Raw genomic sequence first — 25,228 nt, forward strand, 5'->3', positions numbered from 1 at the left:
CAAAGTAATAATATTGCTTTGCTTTACTTAGCGTTCTCGTTCGATTGTTCATTTCATTTGTTTGTGCCATTTTTATGTATGAATTAATGTACTAAACCAGTACTATTAGTGTTTCATAAATCAGGGTAATTTACAAGCTAAGAGCACAGCTGAATTACAGATTCCTACATTGGTCATTATCGGCTGATTGCACTTTGCTATATTCAGGTTGAAAATAGTTCAAGCATATTCAAATTCAGACCTGTAATCCCAATAATTCTGTGCATTTAGTTTGGTGCTCTATTATCATGGCTTAATTAACCTCACGAGTATAGGAGATAATGGATTAAGGGGGTTGAATAAACTGCCTCTGGAAAACCAATATCTACAGGAGTTGATAAGATCAAGTTGCGTTACAATAGTTGTTGCTTACATTTACCCCAAAGACCAATACATTGATGGTGCCAGACTAGACCGTATTGACTTTCTATATACCTCATATACCATAACAGGTGCTCTTTAAGCACTGGTATTTAAAGTGTAAAGGAAAAAAATACAAGCTATCTTAGGGTGCTCTTCCACTTCCCCCCTTATTTACGCAAAACATTTCATTCTTTCATCTTTAGAGGTTGGACCACTTTGACTTTGCACAAATGAGGACCCCTTTGCAAGTGAGTCGCCAATTGCAACAATTTACAATAAATAAAACAATTATTTCGGTGAACACAAATAAGACAACAACCGTCTAAAACACAATAATGAAATCAAGGGGTCAACTAGTAGTTCAGCATATCATTCGTTATGTTCCAAACCAAAATTCATTAGATCATAATGGAAATAGACCTGGTATGACTTTGTTTCTATACACCTCACATACCATAACAGGTGCCTTTTAAAAGCAATGGGTTTTTTTTTCAAGTATAATTTACAGAAGAAATTTCCAGCAATGTTAAAAGCTTTCTTGCACTATCATTTTCCTTTATTCATTTAGTCAAATTTGTGTGTTTTTGGCTTGAATAAAAAAAAGAACACATTGACTGATGTGATATAATAATGTATTTTCTTTATATATTAGCCTATTTTGTATACGCTGAAGACGAATTAATCTTAAACCATCTTTTATGAAACAGTACTATAGAAACAGTACTATAACGGTGTGTCCTGGGGGATTGGAGATAAGACCTTCCCCTTTTTGAAAACACTGATCACAGCCTTAGACATAAGTGAGATAATAACTCCAAAGAAAGTTTCTTTTCTAATGGCAAAATCAAACGACAAACGCACTTTACATAATAGTACACGTTTATTCCATAAAACAGATATGTTATGTGGAAATGCAATTACTAAAAGGTTGAACGGGGGAATATATATAGAAAATAAAAAAAAATAAAAAACATTTTAGGACACACTTAGATAAATCTCAGCACGACATAACTGTTAACACATATAAATAAAAATAGAACTGATTGTTGTCAATTTGGAACCACTTTATTTGATTGTTTGTTTTCTGTCCCAATCATTGATGTTATGATGACATGCGGTCAATACTCTACGTAGCTAGCACCGATCTAAGTCAGGCATCAGTGATTCGTCTGACAATTTTCAAAATGCTTTGTGCCACAAGGGAATGGTACAGGTATGAGTGCCGTAATTATTTGGTCACCGAAATTACAAAAAAGCTTCAATCAATGCAAAACAACAAAAAACAAATCAAATTTTGTTTATAAATGGATAGGATAGACTTTTGTACTCATATATAAATCTCATTGAAATGGTCTTAACGTTGATCAATGTTTGCCGTTCTTTGGGATTTAATGAGATGGTGGACATATCTTGTGAACATATAGCCGTATCATTTTATTGTGTATCTTATTATACCATCTGCTGTATAAAATGTGCAGTCCTTGAACTTGTAATTTTACTTATTCCAAAGAATAAGTAGAATTACAAGACATGTATAAGTTTCAAACCATCTTCATTTGAATCAAGCATAAAATGAACAATTCGCGAACAAGACAGCTCTCGTAAAACCGTTTTTGGGGGATAACTCTCACACTGGAAGAACTAGGTTTTTCTTTTATTTCACGTTATAAGTCGTATAAACATATCCCCCCCCCCCGACAGTTCAACTAAGACGAGGTTCTTATCAACGATTAATGACTACTTGGTGATAATTTTCTTATATTTTTAATAATTTTTGTAATAATATACAATTGATATCGGTTTATATCCAATGCCAAAAGGAAAGTTATTATAGTTAGATGCAGCTACAGTTCATTGTTATTGATAATTACAGTTGCTTGTATAGTTTGTTAACCTATATTGTATAATTATTGTAAATATTAGCAATGCATGCGGTTTTCGTGAATTTTCTTCCTGATTGCATAATACACTCATTGAACTAGATTGAATTTATATTGCTGTTGTTCAGTCATTGAGCTGTTATTCTACATTGCACCTAAAATATATATCAAATCACAGTTTGTAACCAGACTTAAATGTTTCTTATTTATTTTCTGAATTGATATCATGTATACAAATATACTTTGGGCATTGCATGGGATTATCTCTTCCTGTTCTGTTCTTGACATTTGATTGTTTGTTTTCTGTCCCAATCATTGATGTTATGATGACATGCGGTCAATACTCTACGTAGCTAGCACCGATCTAAGTCAGGCATCAGTGATTCGTCTGACAATTTTCAAAATGCTTTGTGCCACAAGGGAATGGTACAGGTATGAGTGCCGTAATTATTTGGTCACCGAAATTACAAAAAAGCTTCAATCAATGCAAAACAACAAAAAACAAATCAAATTTTGTTTATAAATGGATAGGATAGACTTTTGTACTCATATATAAATCTCATTGAAATGGTCTTAACGTTGATCAATGTTTGCCGTTCTTTGGGATTTAATGAGATGGTGGACATATCTTGTGAACATATAGCCGTATCATTTTATTGTGTATCTTATTATACCATCTGCTGTATAAAATGTGCAGTCCTTGAACTTGTAATTTTACTTATTCCAAAGAATAAGTAGAATTACAAGACATGTATAAGTTTCAAACCATCTTCATTTGAATCAAGCATAAAATGAACAATTCGCGAACAAGACAGCTCTCGTAAAACCGTTTTTGGGGGATAACTCTCACACTGGAAGAACTAGGTTTTTCTTTTATTTCACGTTATAAGTCGTATAAACATATCCCCCCCCCCCCCCCCCCCCCCCCCGACAGTTCAACTAAGACGAGGTTCTTATCAACGATTAATGACTACTTGGTGATAATTTTCTTATATTTTTAATAATTTTTTTAATAATATACAATTGATATCGGTTTATATCCAATGCCAAAAGGAAAGTTATTATAGTTAGATGCAGCTACAGTTCATTGTTATTGATAATTACAGTTGCTTGTATAGTTTGTTAACCTATATTGTATAATTATTGTAAATATTAGCAATGCATGCGGTTTTCGTGAATTTTCTTCCTGATTGCATAATACACTCATTGAACTAGATTGAATTTATATTGCTGTTGTTCAGTCATTGAGCTGTTATTCTACATTGCACCTAAAATATATATCAAATCACAGTTTGTAACCAGACTTAAAATGTTTCTTATTTATTTTCTGAATTGATATCATGTATACAAATATACTTTGGGCATTGCATGGGATTATCTCTTCCTGTTCTGTTCTTGACATTTGGAATTTATTGTCAATAACTTCAAGCATTATTTGATACGGTACTTAGATCGTCACAGTGTATGTGGTTGTGTTGTTCTTTAAATATTGTTAATAACTCCGAGCAATTTTTGATATGGTACTTAGCTAGTCACAGTGGCTGTGGCTTTGTTGTTCTTTAAATATTGTCCCTCCTCAAAGCATTATTTGAAACGGTACTTAGCTAGTGTCTGTGGTTTTGTTGTTCTTTAAATATTGCCCTACGACAGAGCATTATTTGATACGGTACTTAGATAGTGTCTGTAGCTTTGTTGTTCTTGAAATATTGTGCTACAACAGAGTATTGTTTGATACGGTACTTACATGTATCTAGTCTATGTGGCTTTGTTGTTCTTTAAATATTGTCCTTCCTCAGAGCATTATTTGATACGGTACTTAGATCGTCACAGTGTATGTGGCTTTGTTGTTCTTTAAATATTGTCCTTCCTCGGAGCATTATTTGATACGGTACTTAGATCGTCACAGTGTATGTGGCTTTGTTGTTCTTTAAATAGTGTGCTTCCACAGATCATTATTTGATATGGTACTTATATAGTGTCTGTGGCTTTGTTGTTCCTTACAGTGCTGTTTCTACAGATTTGTATCCGTCTGAACAGTTTAAATTCAACCATCACCTTTGCATAATTTGCTATTCCATTTTCAATTTTTTTCATACGAAATGCTTGAAAGTTAAAAAAACTATTTCATTTACACTACATGTTCATGTCATGATTCTTTCATTGAAAATAGCTTGACGTAAACAAGAAAGCCTTTGAATGAAGCTTAGTGGTTTAAAGGACGCATTTGAAGCAAGGGTTTTAACTGTATATAGTTTAAGTCAACAAATTAACGAACGCCATCATGTTAATCATTCTTTAGTTGACAAAATCTTCGAATGCTCGAATCAACGAATTTGTTCTTGCGTGCAGCAGAAATTGCTTAATCTCCATTTACCCTTACTGTTGCGTTAGAATGGTTCGTGTTACTCCATCTATGAGTGCAAGTTGTAAATGTGTAGTTTTGATACGTAAATCTTTAGACTGTCCGAGTCAGTGACGCTTTTAAACATGATTGCATTAGACATATGGTACCAAATACTTTTTACCGATTTACGAATTATACATTTTATTTTAACATAACGAATGCTTCAGAACTTGGTAGATGATTGATTGTATTAGATAATTATGACAAGCGTAGTCTATGTAATGGCAAATAATTTGTATGGCTTTGTTATCTGTAAATTCTCTCACAATGGACATACTAATCTTGTTATAATATACTGATTCTTTTATGCCTAAAGTATATGCAAATGTTTAGAATTGCATTGTATGCAGTTTGCAATGTCACACAAAGTTAGAAGTCTAAACTTTCGGAGATAAAGATAAGCATTGAACCAAGGATAAGTATTAGAAACAATGCACAACACTTAACAAATATTGGATATAAAAACGCTGGGCATATGTCCTTTGTCTAATAATTTAGATAGGACTTTTGTAATAAAGTAAAAAATAGAAGATGATATGAATCTACAGTCATCAGTCGGAGAGACGCCGACAACACTTTGATCAAGAAAAAAAGACATATATACAAATAAAATATACAAACGATAAACGCGACACAGGTTCCTTTAACACAGTGCATTCGAATTTAATTAAACAATTGATGATACATAACCAAAGATATAATTATGATGGAATATGAGAATTTCGTAGATAACACACTATTTATCTATTGTTAAGGGTGATTGTTTCAGATCCAAAATGGATAAGAAAAAAACCGGAATAAATCTTAACCAGCTTCAAATAGTTGTCCCTATGAGACTATTTTCTAAATCATTGAATGCATGTATAGTACTGCCAATTGCAAAGATTAATGAAATGACCTTTGAGAGATGTCAATATGTTTATGTATTTTTGAAGACAAGGATTGAAAGTTCTACATTGTGTTTGTTTTTTTTGTCTTTCTGCATGTGGTTGTTTAGGTTGTGTCATTTCTGCTCTGGTGAATATTTGTCTCATTGGCAATCATACAACATCTCCTTTTTTTTATATGAGAGCTTATTCTCTTCATATCTTTTTCAAAGCCACTTCATTCTACTGTCCCTTTCAAACCATTTTTTTATTTCATGTTACACATCTTCCCTCATGTTAACTAAACGAATACATTTTTCATAGATACCAAGATTTCATTTTTGAATTTTTGAATTTGCGCCAGACGCACATTTCGTCAATAAAAGACTCATCAGTGACGCTCGAATAACAAAAAGTGGAGACCAAACAAATTACGAAGTTGAAGAGCTTTAAGGGCCAACAATTCTTAAAAGTAGTATCAAAGTTTATTTCACACATTAGTATATAATCCCTACTTGAACTGTAAACAGCATCATTTCAATATCATAATACGAAATGTGATAATTTGTTATCATTTGGTGTACGTTTGTGTTAAGGATTAAACAGATTATAATCTGCCTTGTTTGTTGTCGCATCTTTGCATGTTACAGTTGTTGTTACGTCAAGAAAAATGTTCTATAGTATCTAAACACCACGACAATAAATTGATACAGATCTAATAAGGTTATTTATTCACACTTTTATTACCCATTGTGAAGTCTTATGTCCTTTGATCATGTAGATTTAAGCTTGGTAAATTGCTTTTAGTATAAGGGTGATCATAAATTTTAAGAGTTTTTCAGTTTTGGATTAAATGGCAATCCAATTAAAAGTCAAGATGTAAGGTTGTATATTTCATTAATGTGGAAATATCAATGTGACCTTGTCCTACATATATATGGTTACATTGTCTTCATAAATATATAGTTACATCACGGAAAAGTGCACCTCCTACCCAATTGTAATACACTATTCGTACAATATATAAAAAAGAAGATGTGGTATGATTGCCAATGAGACAACTATCCACAAAAGACCAAAATGACACGAACATTAACAATTATAGGTCACCGTACGGCCTTCAACAATGAGCAAAGCCTATACCGCATATAGTCAGCTATAAAAGGCCCCGATAAGACAAATGTAAAACAATTCAAACGAGAAAACTAACGGCCTTATTTATGTAAAAAAATAAACGAAAAACAAATATGTAACACATAAACAAACGACAACCACTGAATTACAGGCTCCTGACTTGGGACAGGCACATACATAAATAATGTGGCGGTGTTAAACATGTTAGCGGGATCCCAACCCTCCCCCTCACCTGGGACAGCCTATATTGTCCAAGGTTGTATTAAAAGGTTCAAAGTTTAAAAGGTTACACATTGACGGATCTGTTTTGGGTTTATTTTCTTGCGTTTTGATTTTTTTTAAATGTTTTCCTAGGGGGAAAACATAGTATTAAACTTCGTACATTTCTTGACCAAATAGGGATAGTTTTTCATGTACATTTGTTTACCAGAAATGGCCACTCTTTTCAACTCCTCAGATTTATCTGGAATTTCTCTATCTTCCTCACAAATCTGGCAAAACATGTGGATTTATTTATTTCAAAGCAGGAACATTTATGTTAAATATTGAATCAAAACAATTTGTAAAAATATAAGGAAAATAAGATTCATTAAAATATAATAGTAGTTGAAAATAACAAATATATATATACATGTATATAAAACATAGATTGAAAGGTTATAACTAGGCAGGGTAGCATACCGGGGAGCCACATCAAGAGAGGTACCTGAAAAATGTGTACATCTTTGAAGATTTTGATCGTAAATTATGTTTTACATATTTAGTTGAAAATTATCAAATGCAAAATATTTGACTTTTGCTACCCTTTGGCGAAAAAAAAGTAAAATCACAAAAATACTGAACTCAGAGGAAAATCAATACGGAAAGTCCATAATCACATGGCAAAATCAAATAACAAAACGCATCAAAAACGAATAGACAAGAACTCAGTCTGTCATATTCCTGACTTGGTACAGGCATTTTCAAATTTCATTTTCGAAAGAGTTTTAATTTCTAGCATGAGGATATCTTTGCTTGATGTGTATTTCAATTTTGTCGAGTTTAAATGTAGAAAGCTAGATATCCTCTCATTTTTAATTATACATGTAGCTGGGAACTCTACTAATTGCTCTATTGTATGCATTTTATTTTACAGCAAATAAATGATTTTTTGTACAGTTACGTAAAGCCTTAGCTGACCAACCCCATGCAATATATCGAGTATACCATTAACACACACTCTTCCACTTTTCACACAATAAGTAATTATAGTGTTCAGTTTATAATTTTACTATATTTCCTGTTCGTATGAATACTATACATATTTATGTAACCTTGTGCCCCCTAAAATTCAAAGTACAACACAATATCCCTTGCGAAATGGACAAGATATCATTTTACAATTTTGCAGGCTGACACTGACTTCCCAATCCTTTATCCCATCCACAATTATACTTTGGAATAATTTGAACATATCAGTTCGAAATGTAGACTCGTTATCAAAATTCAAAGTAGAATTAAAAAATTACGAAATGAGAAATGAGAATCAATCTATCTTAAAACATTATTTATATGGTCCAAGAAAATTGAACATAATATTAACCCAATTTAAATGTTCGGCATCGTTCTTAAATTGTGACTTGTTTAGAGCTAACATTATATCTGATCAAACACGTAAATGTGGTTTGGATATTGAGGACATGCACCATGTTTTCTTTGATTGTCCTTTCTATTTAAATGAAAGGGCTATTCTGTTTAATGGTCTCAGCTGGCTTCCCGAAGGCTGCGATTTGGACTTAACACTACTGGTTTTTGGAAAAGAAACTCTTTCCTATGATCAAAATGTGCAAATTCTTAAACAAATATTCAATTTTATAAAGAGTTCAAAACGATTCCTCGTAGTATAGTATCAACATAGGTAAAACGCACATCATCATCATTATCATCATCAACCTAATCTCTGTCGTTCTTTCCTCATTCCCTCTTCTTTTTTCAGTATAGATAAGTAATATTTATGTTGTTTATATTATATGATGCATGCTCAAGTTCAATTTGTATTGTTATATATACTGTCTTGTGGAGAAGACTTTATAAGTATGTTTTACTTGTGTCTGATCCTTTTTCGCTTTGAGCAAATAAAATATGTTTAAACTAAACTAAAACTAAACACACACTCGTCCACTTTTCACACAATAAGTAATTATACTGTTCAGTTTATAATTTTACTGTATTTCCTGTTCGTATGATACTATACATTCCTTTATTATGAAATATATCTAAAAGAAATATTTCCCGTAATACTTAAAATGCACTTTATTTGAATTGTTGATAAAGATTGTCAGAATAATGCTGCTTGCTTTGAGATAAGGGGTCAATAGTTTCCCCGTTTCCATTCTCAATTTTATATTCAGGTCGAGAATAAATAAAAAAAATAATTAAGGAAGTATGTTTTGAAAATAGGGTAGATAATAAATAAGGAAGGCGGAAATTTTTAAGGTTATACTTAACAAATTACTTTAAAGCAGAGATTGTGACTTGGATCTGGTAACTTACAATCTTAGTGAGTAACGGCAATAAGGTATTCAATAGTGAGGAGAATGAGGCCCATTTTAAACAAGATTAACAGATTAAAGATTCCCATTCTGACTGGACGTGGCCACGTATCTATACATCCCAAACAATAAACAGACATTGTCTTATCGGGGCCTTTTATAGCTGACTCTATGCGGTATGGGCTTTGCTCATTGTTGAAGGCCGTACGGTCACCTATAATTGTTAATGTTTGTGTCATTTTGGTCTTTTGTGGATAGTTGTCTCATTGGCAATCATACCATATCTTCTTTTTTATATATACACAGTATCATTTCTTTACTGACTGTGGAATGGTAAATAGTTCAGTCTCTCCGGTAACTAATTAGAACAGAGAGAACGTTTCAAAGTTTTGTTTTTTTCTTTGAAGAAAATTTGAAAAAATTCAATTTTGTGTTTTAGATGTACATGTAGAACACACATAATTCGCACTAAAACGGATGTAACGTATTTCAGGCACAGCCAATTTGAAAGATAATAATTTAGATAGTATATAAATAATAATAACAGACAAATGCCAATAATTTTATTAATACTAATATAATTCCTGCAATTGTCGTACATTGAACATACAAATTGTATATATTTTGGAGGTTTTATTAGGTTATAAATATATACTTGGCTTTATTACGTATTCTAATTACTGGCTACTTAGAAATGTAGGTCTTACTGCTGATTTTATCAATACATGCTATTTCTGCCTAACTTGCATGTCTGGTACAATTCTGCTCATTCATTATTAATATGAATTTACGTCGCCTACATATTTATAAAGTAATTATCTCTAATTAGTAGGAGTAAAGTTTATGTAAAGAATCAACAAGATCAAATAACTTTAAAACAAACATAACCTTAATTATAACAAACGCTTTTCCATCATATATCTACCCTAATTTGTCTTTTATATTTGCATATGGAACCTAAAAATGACTCAAAATAAACACCATTAGACATTAATAGTAAATACATCGATGATATGATTAAACCGAAGACCTGCACATTGGAACCCACTTATTAAGTCTGTCTGTATTGTCTGTGATTATTTGTAACAGTTAGTGTTCAAAAGAGGAATTGAAACAAAACACTGTTTTCCCTAACATTTTTTTTATCTATATCTGTATGATGACCAAAATAAATGTTAAATGTTGAATATTAATCAAATCCAAGCTCACTCAGTCTTAAATCTTTTCATTTCTAATAGCCACTTGCGACTTTGTCGACTAGATCACGCTCCCGCTTGGGAAATGGTCTTAATTTCTTCAGTGCTGTTTCTTGTGATCTTAGTTTTTAGTTTAGTTTAAACATATTTATTTATAAGGAATTGGGAAACAAGTTTTTCAACCTTCATTAACCCCATTCCACTTTTGCGAGTGCAAGTGCTGCCTTGTAGCGGCATTACATTGCTCTTTTTTCAAAATCTTCAAGGGTGTCTTTAACGTGCAAGAGATATTGTTCCCTCTTAACACGGGTCAGCCATTTATTGTCCCCTCCAGACGGACTATAATCGTTTCCTCAAAACCATACTCGAAAATGTTGTCAAGGGTGAGCCAAAAATTCAGTCTCGGGAATCGAACCAGGAACTTTTGTGATAGTAGTCCGATGCACTAACCACTACACCACGGCTTTCTTGTGATCTTAATTTTTGATGTTCGATGATCATTGTTGCTTTTCGGAAGTATTAATTTACTTTTAATGTTAAACAGTGTTTACAACCACTTGGAGTATGCCCCTGGTCGGTGTTACTAGTAGTGTTGGACGTGTTATACACGGATGTACATTATCACGTGACCTGCCCAGTAGTCAGCACTGTAATGTTGAAAAGAAATATCGTTGGTAGGTTCATTTTCTGTATATTTCTGTAAATTTACCGAAAGAGTCTAAAATTATTCAAAACACCAAGGTTTTCTACATTCCGAAGAATATATTGTATTTATGTCGTGTTTGGAACTTCTTTTTTGGATGTTTTTTTTTTATTGCGCATTTGGTTAGTCTTTCTAACTGTTTTGAATCAAGCGCCACCTAGACGAAAATTGGTCTAGATTACTTTAGAAAATGTCTGGTAGCTTTGTGTTATTTTATTTTCATTTACATGAGCGATGGTTTACGGATTTGGTTTTGTCTTAGGATAAGATAAAATTGGATTACCAATCTGCTACTGTGTGATGCCTTATCACTTAATAAAACTTATCTTCGTATTTTTTTAAAATAATACGACGGGTGTCACATATGGAACAGGATCTTCTTACCCTGCCGGAACACCTGATATGAGTGATATCACCCCAGTGTTTGGTTGGGTTGGTGTTGTTCAGTCCTTAATTTTCTATGTCGGGCTATGTGTGATGTTGTTTGTCTGATAGTGATTTATTTTTATTTTTTAGCCATGACTTTTTTTGACGTTGAGGTTAAATGTCCTTTGAGGATGAATCTCTCTTTGAAGTTGAATCTTCCTCTTACTGGGTTGAATCTCTCTTTGAGGTTGAATGTTCTATTGATATTTTTCGTCTTCCTTCTATTTTGTTAGATACAGAATATTATAAATGCGCAGATGTTGCGTCTAGTATTATTACAATGCACCTGGTTGGGAGAGTACTTGGCTATCTCTCTGTAAGGGAACCATTGGGACCTTTCTTTGGTGCTTATATTGGTGACCTATTGTCTGACAAACTTTCTGTATATTTTTTCAACATGCAATTGTTTACCAATGGAATTCTAAAATTCCCAACCTCGCCTCCCTTTCAGCGGTTAAGTCGCTTTTATTTGTAGCGCCTTCTGTTTAACTTGTTATCGTTCTTAATATGTACGAAGTATTTGTAATTTGACGTTAAACAAACAGTAATCAATCAGAATCGTGATAATTTAGATTAGCTAAATAATTCTTCAAGGTCGTTAAGGATTCCAAATTGCCCAGTAAATCATATTAGTTTCAATGTACAAATACGATGTGCAAGGTATGTTCATGTAAGTTTATTGAATCTATTCAAGTACGGTAGTATCTTGTATTTAAATTCACCTCGTTATTTGAGTCCGATTATCAAATTACATGTATATCTTTCGTGAAAACGGGATAACTTGGTATAACAATACGAATGGCCATCCCTGGACCTTATGTGATAATATGTACGTAGCCTAGTGTCGTCAAAACGAGTACGTTAAATCCATGACTTTGTAGAGAAAGAGAAACGCCGATACAGTATGAAAGGGAGTTAACTCTTGGAGTGACGATACGCGTTCGAATTTTATTGTCATTCGTCTTTTTAATTTGGATCAGATGTCAGTCTGACAGAACACAAACAAAAGTTTTACAGCGTATTTTAGTTACAAGCAAAGTAAATGTCAATATGTGTCAATGATCTTTATAAATTCATATCGAAAGTACAGCTAGCGCATCAATCTAGTTTTAATTCTTATAATCCTTTGTATTGAAAAATCAATACTTTAAAAAAAAAACACGGAACATTTTATTTCATTTATTTATGTCAAATATGAGAGCACGCGGTAATAATGCTTAGCTGCCATCATTAACGATAATACAGCTCTATAAATACAACTACAAAATAGAATGTTCTTTTTATGAACGCCTAATCGTGTCCATTGAAAAAAACGCCCCAATAGCGTCCAAATTACTAAGCGCATCCGTATGAGACCATTCGTCTCCCCGTCATGTGAACGCTCATAGGGCTAGATATACCCAAACGTTTCCATCGTTATTAAATAGCAATTCGTACTTTTTTGTTAATACAAATCCAATCGATATCCCTATAGGAGTCTAAGTTGTGCTTTGTTGTTGTTAAATTGAACAGTACATTTCAAAAAGTCCAGACCCTGCTTCTGGACTAAGTAAACTTTGCGATACCCTTCATACATTTACGAGACAGTTCGTCATCACTTAAGCATATTAGTAAACAGGAATACACTTACAATTCTATACATTAAATGGTACAAGACTAATTAATTGCAAATGAAAGTGTTTTCCACTGGACACAAATCAATTGTCAAAATTTAATTTCAGTGTTGGAATTAATTAACAATTATGCTTAATATCAACAACCGGCATTAGATCACATGAAACTGTATCGGATGTCCTTAAATTACTATTGCAACATGCAACTGTTGTGGTATCTGATGGGGACGGTTGCAATACTGTATTACATAATTTCTGTCACTATAAAACCAACGACATAAAATGAAAAGTATATTTATGAATATAAAAAACAAGATGTGGTATGATTGCCAATGAGACAACTATCCACAAAATACCAAAATGACACAGAAATTAACAATTATAGGTCACCGTACGGCCTTCAACAATGAGCAAAGCCCATACCGCATAGTCAGCTATAAAAGGCCCCGATAACACAATGTAAAACAATTCAAACGAGAAAAAGAACGGCCTTATTTATGTAAAAAAAATGAACGAAAAACAAATATGTAACACATAAACAAACGACAACCACTGAATTACAGGCTTCTGACTTGGGACAGGCACATACATGAATAATGTGGCGGGGTTAAACATGTTAGCGGGATCCCAACTCTCCCCTTACCTGGGACAGTGGTACATGTATAACAGTACAACATAAAAACGAACTATAAAAATCAGTTGAAAAAGGCTTAACTCATCAGATAGATGAATACATATACTCTTACACTTTGACGTACATTTTTTTGTACTTTGACCTATTATTGGGTGTTTTTCACATTGTGACTTGGATGAATATTGCCTCACTGGCACTCATACCACATCTTCTTATTTCTACTAATATAAATATTGTATAAAACTATATACAAATACCATGAATACAGAAAAACGACGTATCTTTGCTAACAACATAATTATATGTATAAGAGTTCATATGAAAATCAAAGTACGTAAATAAATCATTAAATCGCATCAGTTTCAAGCGTTTTGATCGAACGATTTCTTGATTTAAATAGTTGTTTTTTTTCTTTTTTTGTAATTTATGTTAGTAATAAGGAAGAAATTAGAGCAATCATAATGCTTTCAAATCTTTAAATATAGTTATTTAATGAACCTTTCAATATTAATGCGATATACATTTACAGGTATTATTTAAATATAAAAAAATACCGTAAATGTATATATTTAAAACTTTTATGTAAAATAAACTGTCCCATCTGTATGCATACTGTTGTAAATGTATCAGTCGACTCGAGCATATATTTTTTTGCCGCAGTCGAGTAGTATACATTGACATTTTATAGAAAAGAATTTTAGAAGAATATTTTATAATTATACAACTATTTTATAAACATAATTCTTATTTAAGTGATATGCATGGTATATATTTTATTTACTGAGAATATATTTCAATGTCACGGTATAATTTGTTATTACACAGTACGTGTTTTCTCATTCCATTTTATGTTCACTTTAGTTTGTTATTGTGAACCTCAGTTTATTACTGAGGAAGCTCGCAAATATACCGTTGATTTTGTGTATCAACGTTTAGGGTATACGTCAATGAGACAGTGCCTAACAATGGCAAAATTATATAGTGTACTTCAAATTTTATGACCACCTGATTGGTCTATAAGCAAAAAATAACCTACAAAGTTTTTTTAAAATATAAATATACTTTGTTTAAAAATAAATATCATATGTTAAAATTGGTGTTTTAAACGGACTATTTCATTTGTTTTTTCAATTATTGATGTTTTACTGAAAAAAAATATGATTTATTAAAACTGCAAAATAAGGGGAAGCAATCCATTCTTAACAAATATAATAAAGAGTGGTAGTTTTTTCCATGGACATTCTTGATCAAAAATCTTGATCTTGGGGTAAAAAAAAATGTATCAGCAATATTATAGGAATAATAAAATGTCATCTCATCTAATGAGAAACCTCTGAAGATATTCATAATGCAATGATGTGGATTAATTCTGCACTTTAAAATGTGGTTAGTTAAGACACTAGCTGCTAACTGAGCTGCTAACACGATATCGGTTAATTGAGTGCATTTAGGGTCTTATCATTTTGTATCTGTGCCGATAGCGCGAAGAGGGGGCTGGTCAATATGCAGGGGGTCAATTTTTTTATGCATGTGGAAAAGGGGTGTTCAATTATTTTACAATTTCAAAGTGGGGGATCAATATGTTTTGCAAATGAAAATGAGTAGCAGTTTAAATACTTCAAGAGACAAAATGTCAACAAGAACATTTTTGTTATAATCAGCTTAAAAGTTTGAGAGAAATTAAGTATTAATTAAAAGGATCATACTATGTGTTGGGCTTGGGGAAAAAAAGGGGGGGGGGTCTACTAACGTTGAAAGTAATTTTTGCCTTTAAAATTATATTAATGTTTTAATATCCTTCGTTGCTTTACTGGAAGGTTTTCTTAGCACATGTAAATATTGCATATTTTTTGCCATTTTTAAACATAAAACACCTAAATTTAAAACAATGTCCCATGCCTGTACCAATGATGTCCTGGGCAGCTTTTCAAGTGTAGTCTTTAATGGTGTATTTCTTGTTGAAAAACATTGACAAGCAAAATTGTAATCTTCTAACTGAGTCCCTTTTGGTTGTTTTGTGATCTTAAAGTTTTTGGAAGTCTCTCTTTAAAACGTTTTCAAATGGGTTTGTAATGAGAGTGTCACTCGTGCGTTTTGAGATTGGCATACATGTATGAGATTGATCATGACACACACCGTATGGTCGCATGCATGATGATATTTTAACCTTTTTTGTTTTGTTTTATTGAGATTTTTTTTTAATCCGACATAAACATACACACATATCTATACAGGCTAGAGGTGTAGGGGAGGGTTGAGATTTCACATGTTTAACCCCGCCGATTTATTGCGCCTGTCCCAAGTCAGGAGCCCAGCTCTGACCTTTGTTAGTCTTGAATGATTTTGAACTTTAGTTTCTTGTGTATAATTCGGAGTTTAGTCCATTATCACTGAACTGTTAACAAGTTTGTTTAGGTCCCATCTCTGTTTTGATTCAAATTTATCCTTTTTAAACTATAAATATTAATGTTTACTATATTTAACATCTTCTAACTGTACATGTACAAAATGATAATTGTAAACATGTTGAAATAAATACCTCAAGAAGTCAATATTTACTATATTGTTTGATGTATTTATTATTCTTTAAAGTTTTTATTGACAACATAAAAATAAAGTGTTTGCTTTAAATTAATATTTACATTTTTGTGGTTTGTTAAATGAATTCCATAGTTTACGAGATTTATATTTGATTTTTAATTTTCCCCAACCGGAAAAGTAGCAGACCTATATTTTGAACTCTGTCGATCTGCACAGATTAATATTTTTTTCTGTCAGACCCAAAAACCTTTCAGCTTTTGAACAGCAGTACCGGTATACTACTGTTGCCTTTGTTTAGGGTCGGAACCCATCTCAAACTTTCAGTCTTCACAAGAACATCCTTTTTATCGTGGGACTAAGGATCTGTTTGGAAAGTAACTTTACAAATCCTTGGTGGGACTAATATTGAAAAGGAAATAATATTGTCATGTTGACATATTATTTTATTTAATCAACACTTTACCTTAAAATGGACACTTCCGGCACAAATGGGCGATCTTGATTAAGCATTGTTAGAACAAGATGTCTTAAGTAAATAAATGGCTTTAGAGCTGACAGATATCTTAAACCTACATACTGATTATGAAACTATGTTACACAAATGATTAACATTGGTATTTATATCACTTGCTCCACACCTGCTTTTGGTCCAAGTAAAACACTATTCTCCGTTCTTAAAATACATATAAGTTATTCTTTTCCGAACATAATTGTCCTTTGCACATAAAGTATGTTCATTTAAATCTAGCAAAATCTGTATAATTATGCCTTTTGCAGTTGGTAAGGATTTGAAGTTATTACACAATGATTTATGTACTTTCAAATTATACTCTGAGACACTAATTGGAAGAAAAGCAAGGAAACTGAATAACATGCCACAGAGGTTTTTGGTATAGTTTCATGATAAATCGTCTTTTGATTTCCGTTCGTTTAATAAATCTTTAGATTGCATGTAAGTTAAGATTTGTAACAGACTGGAATTAATAGTTACTGGAGGTAATTACAGTGTAACGTAATCCCCGGAGATTACAATGGAATCTCCCTGCTGAAGATAATCAAAACTTATTAAATTAAATCGGGGTACAAAGTATAATATATTTGTTTGTGTTTATACAAGGACTAGCTGACATTTTTTTTTCATATTCGAAGTGCATAGTTTTTATACATGTACAAGTGTCGTTTTTCTTTACACAAACGTAACTTTTGAAAACAGGCTACACATTATCATACAGTACTTGAGGAATAATTGTGGAAGAATTTGAATATAAAATGGCATCATTCTTATACAGTTACGTATATACTGTGCAGGGTATCTTAATATTATAAACTCGCATCATATGTATTGTTGTCACACTTGTGGATAGTTGCCACCTTGGCAACCATTTCACATCTCCTTATTTATAAATTAAAATCAAACTTTCAAATGTAAGACAAACAAAGAAGGCATGTACCATGTGATCATTCAAAGACAGTTACAGTCACAGAAAGGTATGCAACACTATGACCAAAAGGAATAAATTAAAAGACTAAAAATGCCTCCTTGGTAGATGCAAGTAAACATCCTTTTATAAGTCGTATCCATGGTTATTTTACAAATGTTTTTGAAATAATTTTTAACTGTGGCTAAAGGTGTCAGACCACCAATTCACTCCCTCAAATTAAGCAAAAGCATTTGCAGAAATGAAACTTTCAGTGAAAGAGAATTTCATGAAGGTAATTTTGAGCTAAAATTTACTTGTCTATTAGATTGCATTAAAAATTGAAGATATATGCGCTCCATAATAGTATATTTATGATTTTCAAAAAAACAGGGGTTATTTCAGAAGGTTTTTTTATGTTATGACGGTCAGTTCTTTCTTATAAGACTTTAAAGGTAGGTTGAAAATTGACGTGTAAACAGGTGATACGTGTACAATTTATGATACATCTGTTTTGTATGAGGTCAAACTTAAGGTATGTTCAGAAAGCTGTGAAAAATATAGCTTATTAGATAAAGGGATTCTGAATTGGTGATCTGATACATAAAGTAACAACAGGTTGTTGTCTTGAAAGTTACACGAAATCCTTATCGGTTTTTATCGCATGCCTTAAAATTGGTCCTCGTATTGGACACGTGATCATTATTTCGTACATGGATTTTGCTGTGGAAGGATCTAATACCAACAAAACAGAGAAGCATCACACGAGGTCAATAGTTAACTTGGTACATGTCTTTTCAAAGAGTTAACCACACACACTACCGGGATTACAGTTTGAAAGAATAATGGGTCTATGTTAGCTGAGCTATTTTTGGCACCATTTACATATTCCATCTAAGTAATATCAAGAAATCTAAATTATGTACTGAAGAATAAAATAGCAATCGATTGAGACACACATATTAAAAAAAGTAATTTTACAATCGAATGAAGCATAAATCTTACTTTCACGTTGTTCTTTTTGTGTAACTTACTTATTTTATAATGGAAAAGCCTGACTGATGTTAGAGCGTTTGATAAATTGTATAATAATCAGTATTTTCCATATGTCGGAACCTTGTACGATAGTCTACAAAGAACTGATCCCACGGGATTATGTATTAACGATTCTTGCATCTATGTACGGAAGTCAGCTTTATTGTTTCTGACTTAAAAAGGTTAAATCTTTAAAATATATCAACTTATTAATCTATTGGGTCTTTTTTGTAAGCTGACATTTATCAATTAACAATTAAATAAGTCTACAAGATAAAGGGTCTACAGGGGGAAAGAACGCTTGTACTGTAGTAAAAAAAACCGATACGTAACCAATAAACGAAACGATAAACAGCGCAAGCGCGGGTTTACAACGGATACTATGAACAGATTTTTGCTGTGGATCTTTTGCTGTATTTCTGACTCTTAACTTTATAGTGTATGAAATAAATTTTTATGAAATGCATAGTTTTTTCTTTATACCTTAAGAATTTTCAAGTTGATGAAGCTAAATGACAAGGCAGACTCATAGTAAAAACTGGAGAAGCCATAGTTGTTACAGAAAAGTGAAATCTACATTTCCAACTGATTGACCATACCCATCTACAACCAACTTCTCCCGTCAGAGTTGTACCATGAAAAATATGTGGTACGCTGACTATGCGGTATGGGCTTTGCTCATTGTTGAAGGTCGTACGGTGACCTATAGTTGTTAATGTTTGTGTCATTTCGGTCTTTTGTGGATAGTTGTGTCATTGGCAATCATACCACATCTTCTTTTTTATATGTATACCTAATGGTTTACTTGTATAAATTGTTATTTGGATGGACAGTTGTCTCATTGGCACTCTAACCACATCTTCCTATATTTAACTATCGATGCATACCTACAGACAGTCATCATCGCGACACGGAGTTACAATCAAAACTGACCACAGCCATTGGTTAGCCCCAGCTTGACTGTTCGTATCCTTTATTTAGAATATTTGCCTTAAATTATAATTTTCGTCAGTTGTTATCGTTTTATTTGCGAGTTTTGATCATCGACGTCAACTTATTATAGTATAATGATCTTAAGAATAGGAGATATATTTTCTCAATGACGCTTATTTCTACGCTAAGTAAAACTCCATCTTGAAAATCTTTGTCCAAATGCGACGTAAAAAAAAGATATATGTATAATCTTCAAGATTAATTGACAAAAGGTGAACTTTTATGTAATTCACCCACCCAGTCTTAACCTGTGACAGGTGTAATTTTACACTTTCCGCAATTTCATTCAGAACTTGAAACAACTTGGCCAACTTAAATAAACGCTCCACCCTTTTTACTCGTAAAATGTTAATTAGGTAAAGCTGCCACTTGTTCGTCTCTTTCTTAACCCAGTTGTTTAATTTAACAGGTAGTCATATTTGGTTAACATCTCCTAAACAAACACATATATCCTCCCGTCTTTAACCCGTGGGTTTGATTTGAAACCTTGGTCAACATCAATGTAATCCTAAACCAAAGAAATGGAATAATTATTGTGTTATAAACATCTACAATTTTAAGTTGATCCTTATACGGACGTAGAGGACTGGTTTGAGCAGGGTACAATGTTAATTGATACGGGTCCAACCTCTTCATTTTATCTTGTTAAACAAATCTGCAATCTTAAGTATTTAAGTTTATATTTTCAGAGTGCACACATTTTTCTTAAAGTATGAAAGTAAAGGTTCGGGAGACATTTGAGTGAAGCGCTAGAGTTCACATTATGTATCTACAAGTGGACTTTTGTTTTAAAAATATTAAAGATGATTAAAGTGGAAGATTTACCTGTTTTTGAAAAAAAAAAAGAAAAAAGACGAAAGAGAACGCGTGAAATAAAGTAGCATATATTCCAATTTCATTCTTTTTTATTTACTATTTATCACATTCATTACATAGTGTAAATCTTTCGATTCGGGTATAAGCTGTTGGGTGTTTGACCGGTGAGTTTTACGTCACTGAAATTGTATCCTTATCATGTTAACGTAGAAAAATATTTAATGTCTAGTAAAAAAAAATAAAAGTACTACTAACACAAAACATGCTAATTGAAATAAAATTTAAGCATGTTAAGAATGACTGAATCTCAGCTTGAGTAGCGTGCATGTTAATACACTATACAGATTAGTCCTGCCAGCTCAGCTAACTTGTCGCTTACTCTTCTTTGAACGTTGGTGAAAATACATATAGTATTATAGTAAGAAAGTTTGAGAAAGTAAATAAAAAGGGTTCTCACAAGTGAAACAACAACAGCTACTACAGTTTGGTTAAATCATTACTTGACATAAACAGATTTTTTATTGATGCAATCGTATTACAAAATTATTTGTAATATTTATATGTTTTCATTGACACTATACATACATGACATACATGAACAAGTACACTTATATATTTAACCTAGCCATTTCAACATTAATTTCCGAATTCTGTGACGCTTTTCTTTACCTTCTTTGTATTATGTAAACACATGTAATTTATATAAAAACGAAGATATGCTCTACCCTAATTCGTAAATACTATAAGGTTTCGGAACTATTATCAATATATTACAAAGACTTCCGTCGAAATAAGTGATAACCAACTAGCTCATGCTGTCGTTATTTTCCCCTAATTTCCCGGATCATAATATCATAATTAGTATAAAAGAAATGCAATATTTAAAACATCATTTATTTGAATTGCATCTATAATATCTTTTATTATTAAAGTTGAAACATTTATTATTGTTATGCGTTTACTTTTCTACATTGGTTAGAGGTATAGGGGGAGGGTTGAGATCTCACAAACATGTTTAACCCCGCCGCATTTTTGCGCCTGTCCCAAGTCAGGAGAATCTGGCCTTTGTTAGTCTTGTATCATTTTAATTTTAGTTTCTTGTGTACAATTTGGAAATTAGTATGGCGTTCATTATCACTGAACTATAGTATATATTTGTTTAGGGGCCAGCTGAAGGACGCCTTCGGGTGCGGGAATTTCTCGCTACATTGAAGACCTGTTGGTGACCTTCTGTTGTTGTTTTTTTATTTGGTCGGGTTGATGTCTCTTTGACACATTCCCCATTTCCATTCTCAATTTTATTAGATATAAAACTTAATTAAGTGGGCATTTTAATTTAACCTATTGTTTTGTCAGTCTTTAATTTAGTTACGTGTCTTATATATTTAGGAAAACAAAAACCAAACGAAAGTACAATCATGTCATTATTGTTGGGGGATGGTTATTTAAGGCTCTCAAAGTTTTTTTTTATTCTTTTATTTCTAGCTGAGCATTCTATTTCCTATGATTGCCCTCAATTCTGTTCTACTACTAAGTATTAAACATCGTCTCAATTAAATAGACGACTTTCCTTGTTATGTAAATTGATCCCAGTTTGTTTTTAAATTTGTCCCAGATTACCATATAAACAGAATTGTTATGTGAAATAGAGATTAAGTGAATGCGTGGATGTATACCGAAAAATCTCATGGAATATTTTGAAATGATTATTTATAAATATATCGTGGTTTTATCCTTTTTGGACTCGTGATTTTGTTTACCTTCAGTGTTTTGTTTCAAATTAACATTTTTCATCTTCAAACTTGTTCGGCACCCGTCTAACATTTATTTTAAGAGGACCCAATACAGAGATACAGTAGCAATTTTCTGAACATCACAACAATGTGTTATAAACTTGATTCTAGTTGAGTAAACCCACTGTTCTGATTATTGTAAACAACAATGGTCTCTGAAGTCAAGAGCAATATACATTATAACGGAATACAGGTACAATAAAACCCTAATGTGCCCCAAATTTAAAATGAATAATAAGTTTAACGGTGTTGTTTATTAAATTTTGAATAAAGGGGAAGAATTTTATTGCATTTCGTCCATGATAACAGTATACTTTAAGTGTGCTTTAATCCTGCCTTTATGATGGCAACTTTTTAAGTTATGTTGGTTTCATTTAATAATTTTGTAACATTAAATATTCGCGCATTGTAAAAATCGTTGTATGTAAATACCCATGTGTCTTGTCAACCATATTAATTGCTACACAACTCTTTACTTAATGTTTATACTCATGTTTTTATCTAAATTAGAATATTATTCATTACTAAAAGATGCACGAAAAGGTCAAGCGGAACTATTATATATTGAATAATTGTTGGGTTGAATAAATAAGTGTTGCAAATAAAAATAAAACTCTACAAATAAACGTCCACAAAGTAAACATGTACAGAAGGTATCATGTCAGTTCACTGTAAAATTATATCAATAATGCTCCAGCAAACTTTACTCTCGTCAATCACGACATTTTAAGCATTTCTCTTTAATTAATATTTACACGCTATCATAAACCTTTTTTCCTTGTAATATGCATAAATCTCTGGGTATTACAAATCACGCGTTAACGATCGAATCAATGTGTTTTCAAAAGGATAAACATACATATTTGCAATAATTCTAAATCATGCGTATATTACATTATTTTTTCTATATTCGACTGCATTTAAAATGACATTTATGAGGAGTATAAGATAAAGCAATAAATAAAATATTTCCCTTACAAAATACCAATATGACTATTGTCTACTTCCTCATTATTTACAACTTGTAAAAAACATCCCTTTTCCATGTTTGCAATCACACAATATTTGTAGTCAGTTTTACATTGTGATATCTTTTCTAATCAAGGCAAACTGGAGCGATCTCCATGATTTCATCAACAAATCTAACAGAATACACGAATACGACTATTATAAATTTGTCCAATTTATACCCTCCGAGGTGATGAAGTGTTTCATCTAATTCTAACTTTAATATGTACAATAATAGTCATTTATTACGAGTTATCTCACCTATTCTTTTCGTTCCAATGACAATGATTTAAGTTAAAAATAGAATCATGCACGATATAACCCCCTTCTAAATAGAATGCAAAGATTTGACTTACCGAAGGCAGTAACAGTGTCCCTACACTTTCTATCAATCCCACGAGTCCTAGTTTCTTCTCATCTTCTCCGTCAAGTTCATCTGATGAGGCCTGAGAACACAGAGATAGTCCGCTCTCCTTTCTAGTTTTATTTGATGGAGAATTATCCCTACCAGATAATGTTCCATTAGTTTGAGGTATTTTATCCTTGGTTCTATTGTGTTTGTTACAGTCTTCTGTACCATTACATCCTTTGGAACTCGGTGATTGTTTTTTGATAGAATCAATTTCATTTTTCACCGCAGTTTGAAATGGACAACTCATTTTGATTACGATTCAACTATTTTTGTTGATCAAAACAATCAATAGCGATCATTTTCGTCCATCAATGATTTCTTGAGATCACAGTTAATGTAAATCCGTAATGGTATTTAATGCAGATACACCTTCTAGCCTTCAATACACAATGATAATTATAGGTATCTCCTGTGTTTAAACTCTATAAACAATTATCAACTGGTATGGCCAAATGGATTATAAATACCAAGACACGTGTTTCTTCAATATATAAACAAATCACAGAAGCTTTACATCTCTCATTCAGATAATCAGTATTAATATTACTGTCCATCAAACACTTTTTTTCTCAAATTAGATCGTAATTTTACATTCATAATATCCAAACTTTTTTCTTTACTACTACTTCTAAACGCATTAAAATTTATGGCAAATTTAACATCGTGTTTTAATATATTCTCCCGAATTAATGTTTAAAATTCGCCGATATAGCGGTAACTTTTAAATTGTTTATCTGTCATGTAGGTATTTTAGTGGATTTACGTCCGAAGACTTTCTCTGATCATAAATACCACAGACTATATAATTAAATAGTGTGTTACAATAAATTCCCTACGTTTTGTTGATAGTAATTGTTGTTAACGGACATTGATCGTTGATTTTGATAAACGAGAGTTTATAGTAGCAAACGTAATCTCTCCGATGCTGAACAACAAAAGACCATGCAGGTGTCAGCGAACTGAATGCATTTATTGGGTGTTTAGGTCGGATTATGTCTGTATTGTAAATGATTTAGAATTGATTAGAGTTGTAAATCTGAAGTATTTACAAGTTATACAGCCCACTATAGAAAACGAACTTTAAAACAAGGTTGTGTCCTTGTTTACAACTGACACAAGTCAACAAATCAGATAGTTTCTTTCCGTTTCGTTCTACGTTTACAAAGACCCAGATGAATATTCGCTCTTTGTGACATTTACTATCTTAAGCATTTATCGATCCCACTTGTGAAATATTTAAGATTATATTTGATTGTTGTTTACAAGATATGCACAAAAAAAATGATGGCCAAACAAATGTAAGATAGTTAGTGAGTTCTTTTTTATAATCTTCTTCTGAAGTAATAAAAAAGAATGATAAGATTTAGTATGTTTATCAATGAGAAAACTCTCCACTAGAGACCTGATAAAGGAGTGCTGTCTT

General features: G+C 32.1%; 1 protein-coding gene across 1 annotated transcript in view; it reads right to left on the minus strand.

Annotated features, from left to right (window-relative positions):
- Positions 1-24,811, minus strand: part of LOC134695876 (guanylate cyclase soluble subunit alpha-1-like) — a 58,421-nt gene extending 33,610 nt beyond the window's left edge. The window contains exon 1 of the mRNA XM_063557345.1: positions 23,750-24,811. Coding sequence (XP_063413415.1) covers positions 23,750-24,052 — 303 coding nt within the window. The 5' untranslated portion in view covers positions 24,053-24,811. The remainder of the gene's footprint in view (positions 1-23,749) is intronic.
- Positions 24,812-25,228: the final 417 nt, after the last annotated feature.

Source organism: Mytilus trossulus, chromosome 14 (assembly GCF_036588685.1).
Source record: "Mytilus trossulus isolate FHL-02 chromosome 14, PNRI_Mtr1.1.1.hap1, whole genome shotgun sequence".
Lineage (NCBI taxonomy): Eukaryota > Metazoa > Mollusca > Bivalvia > Mytilida > Mytilidae > Mytilus > Mytilus trossulus.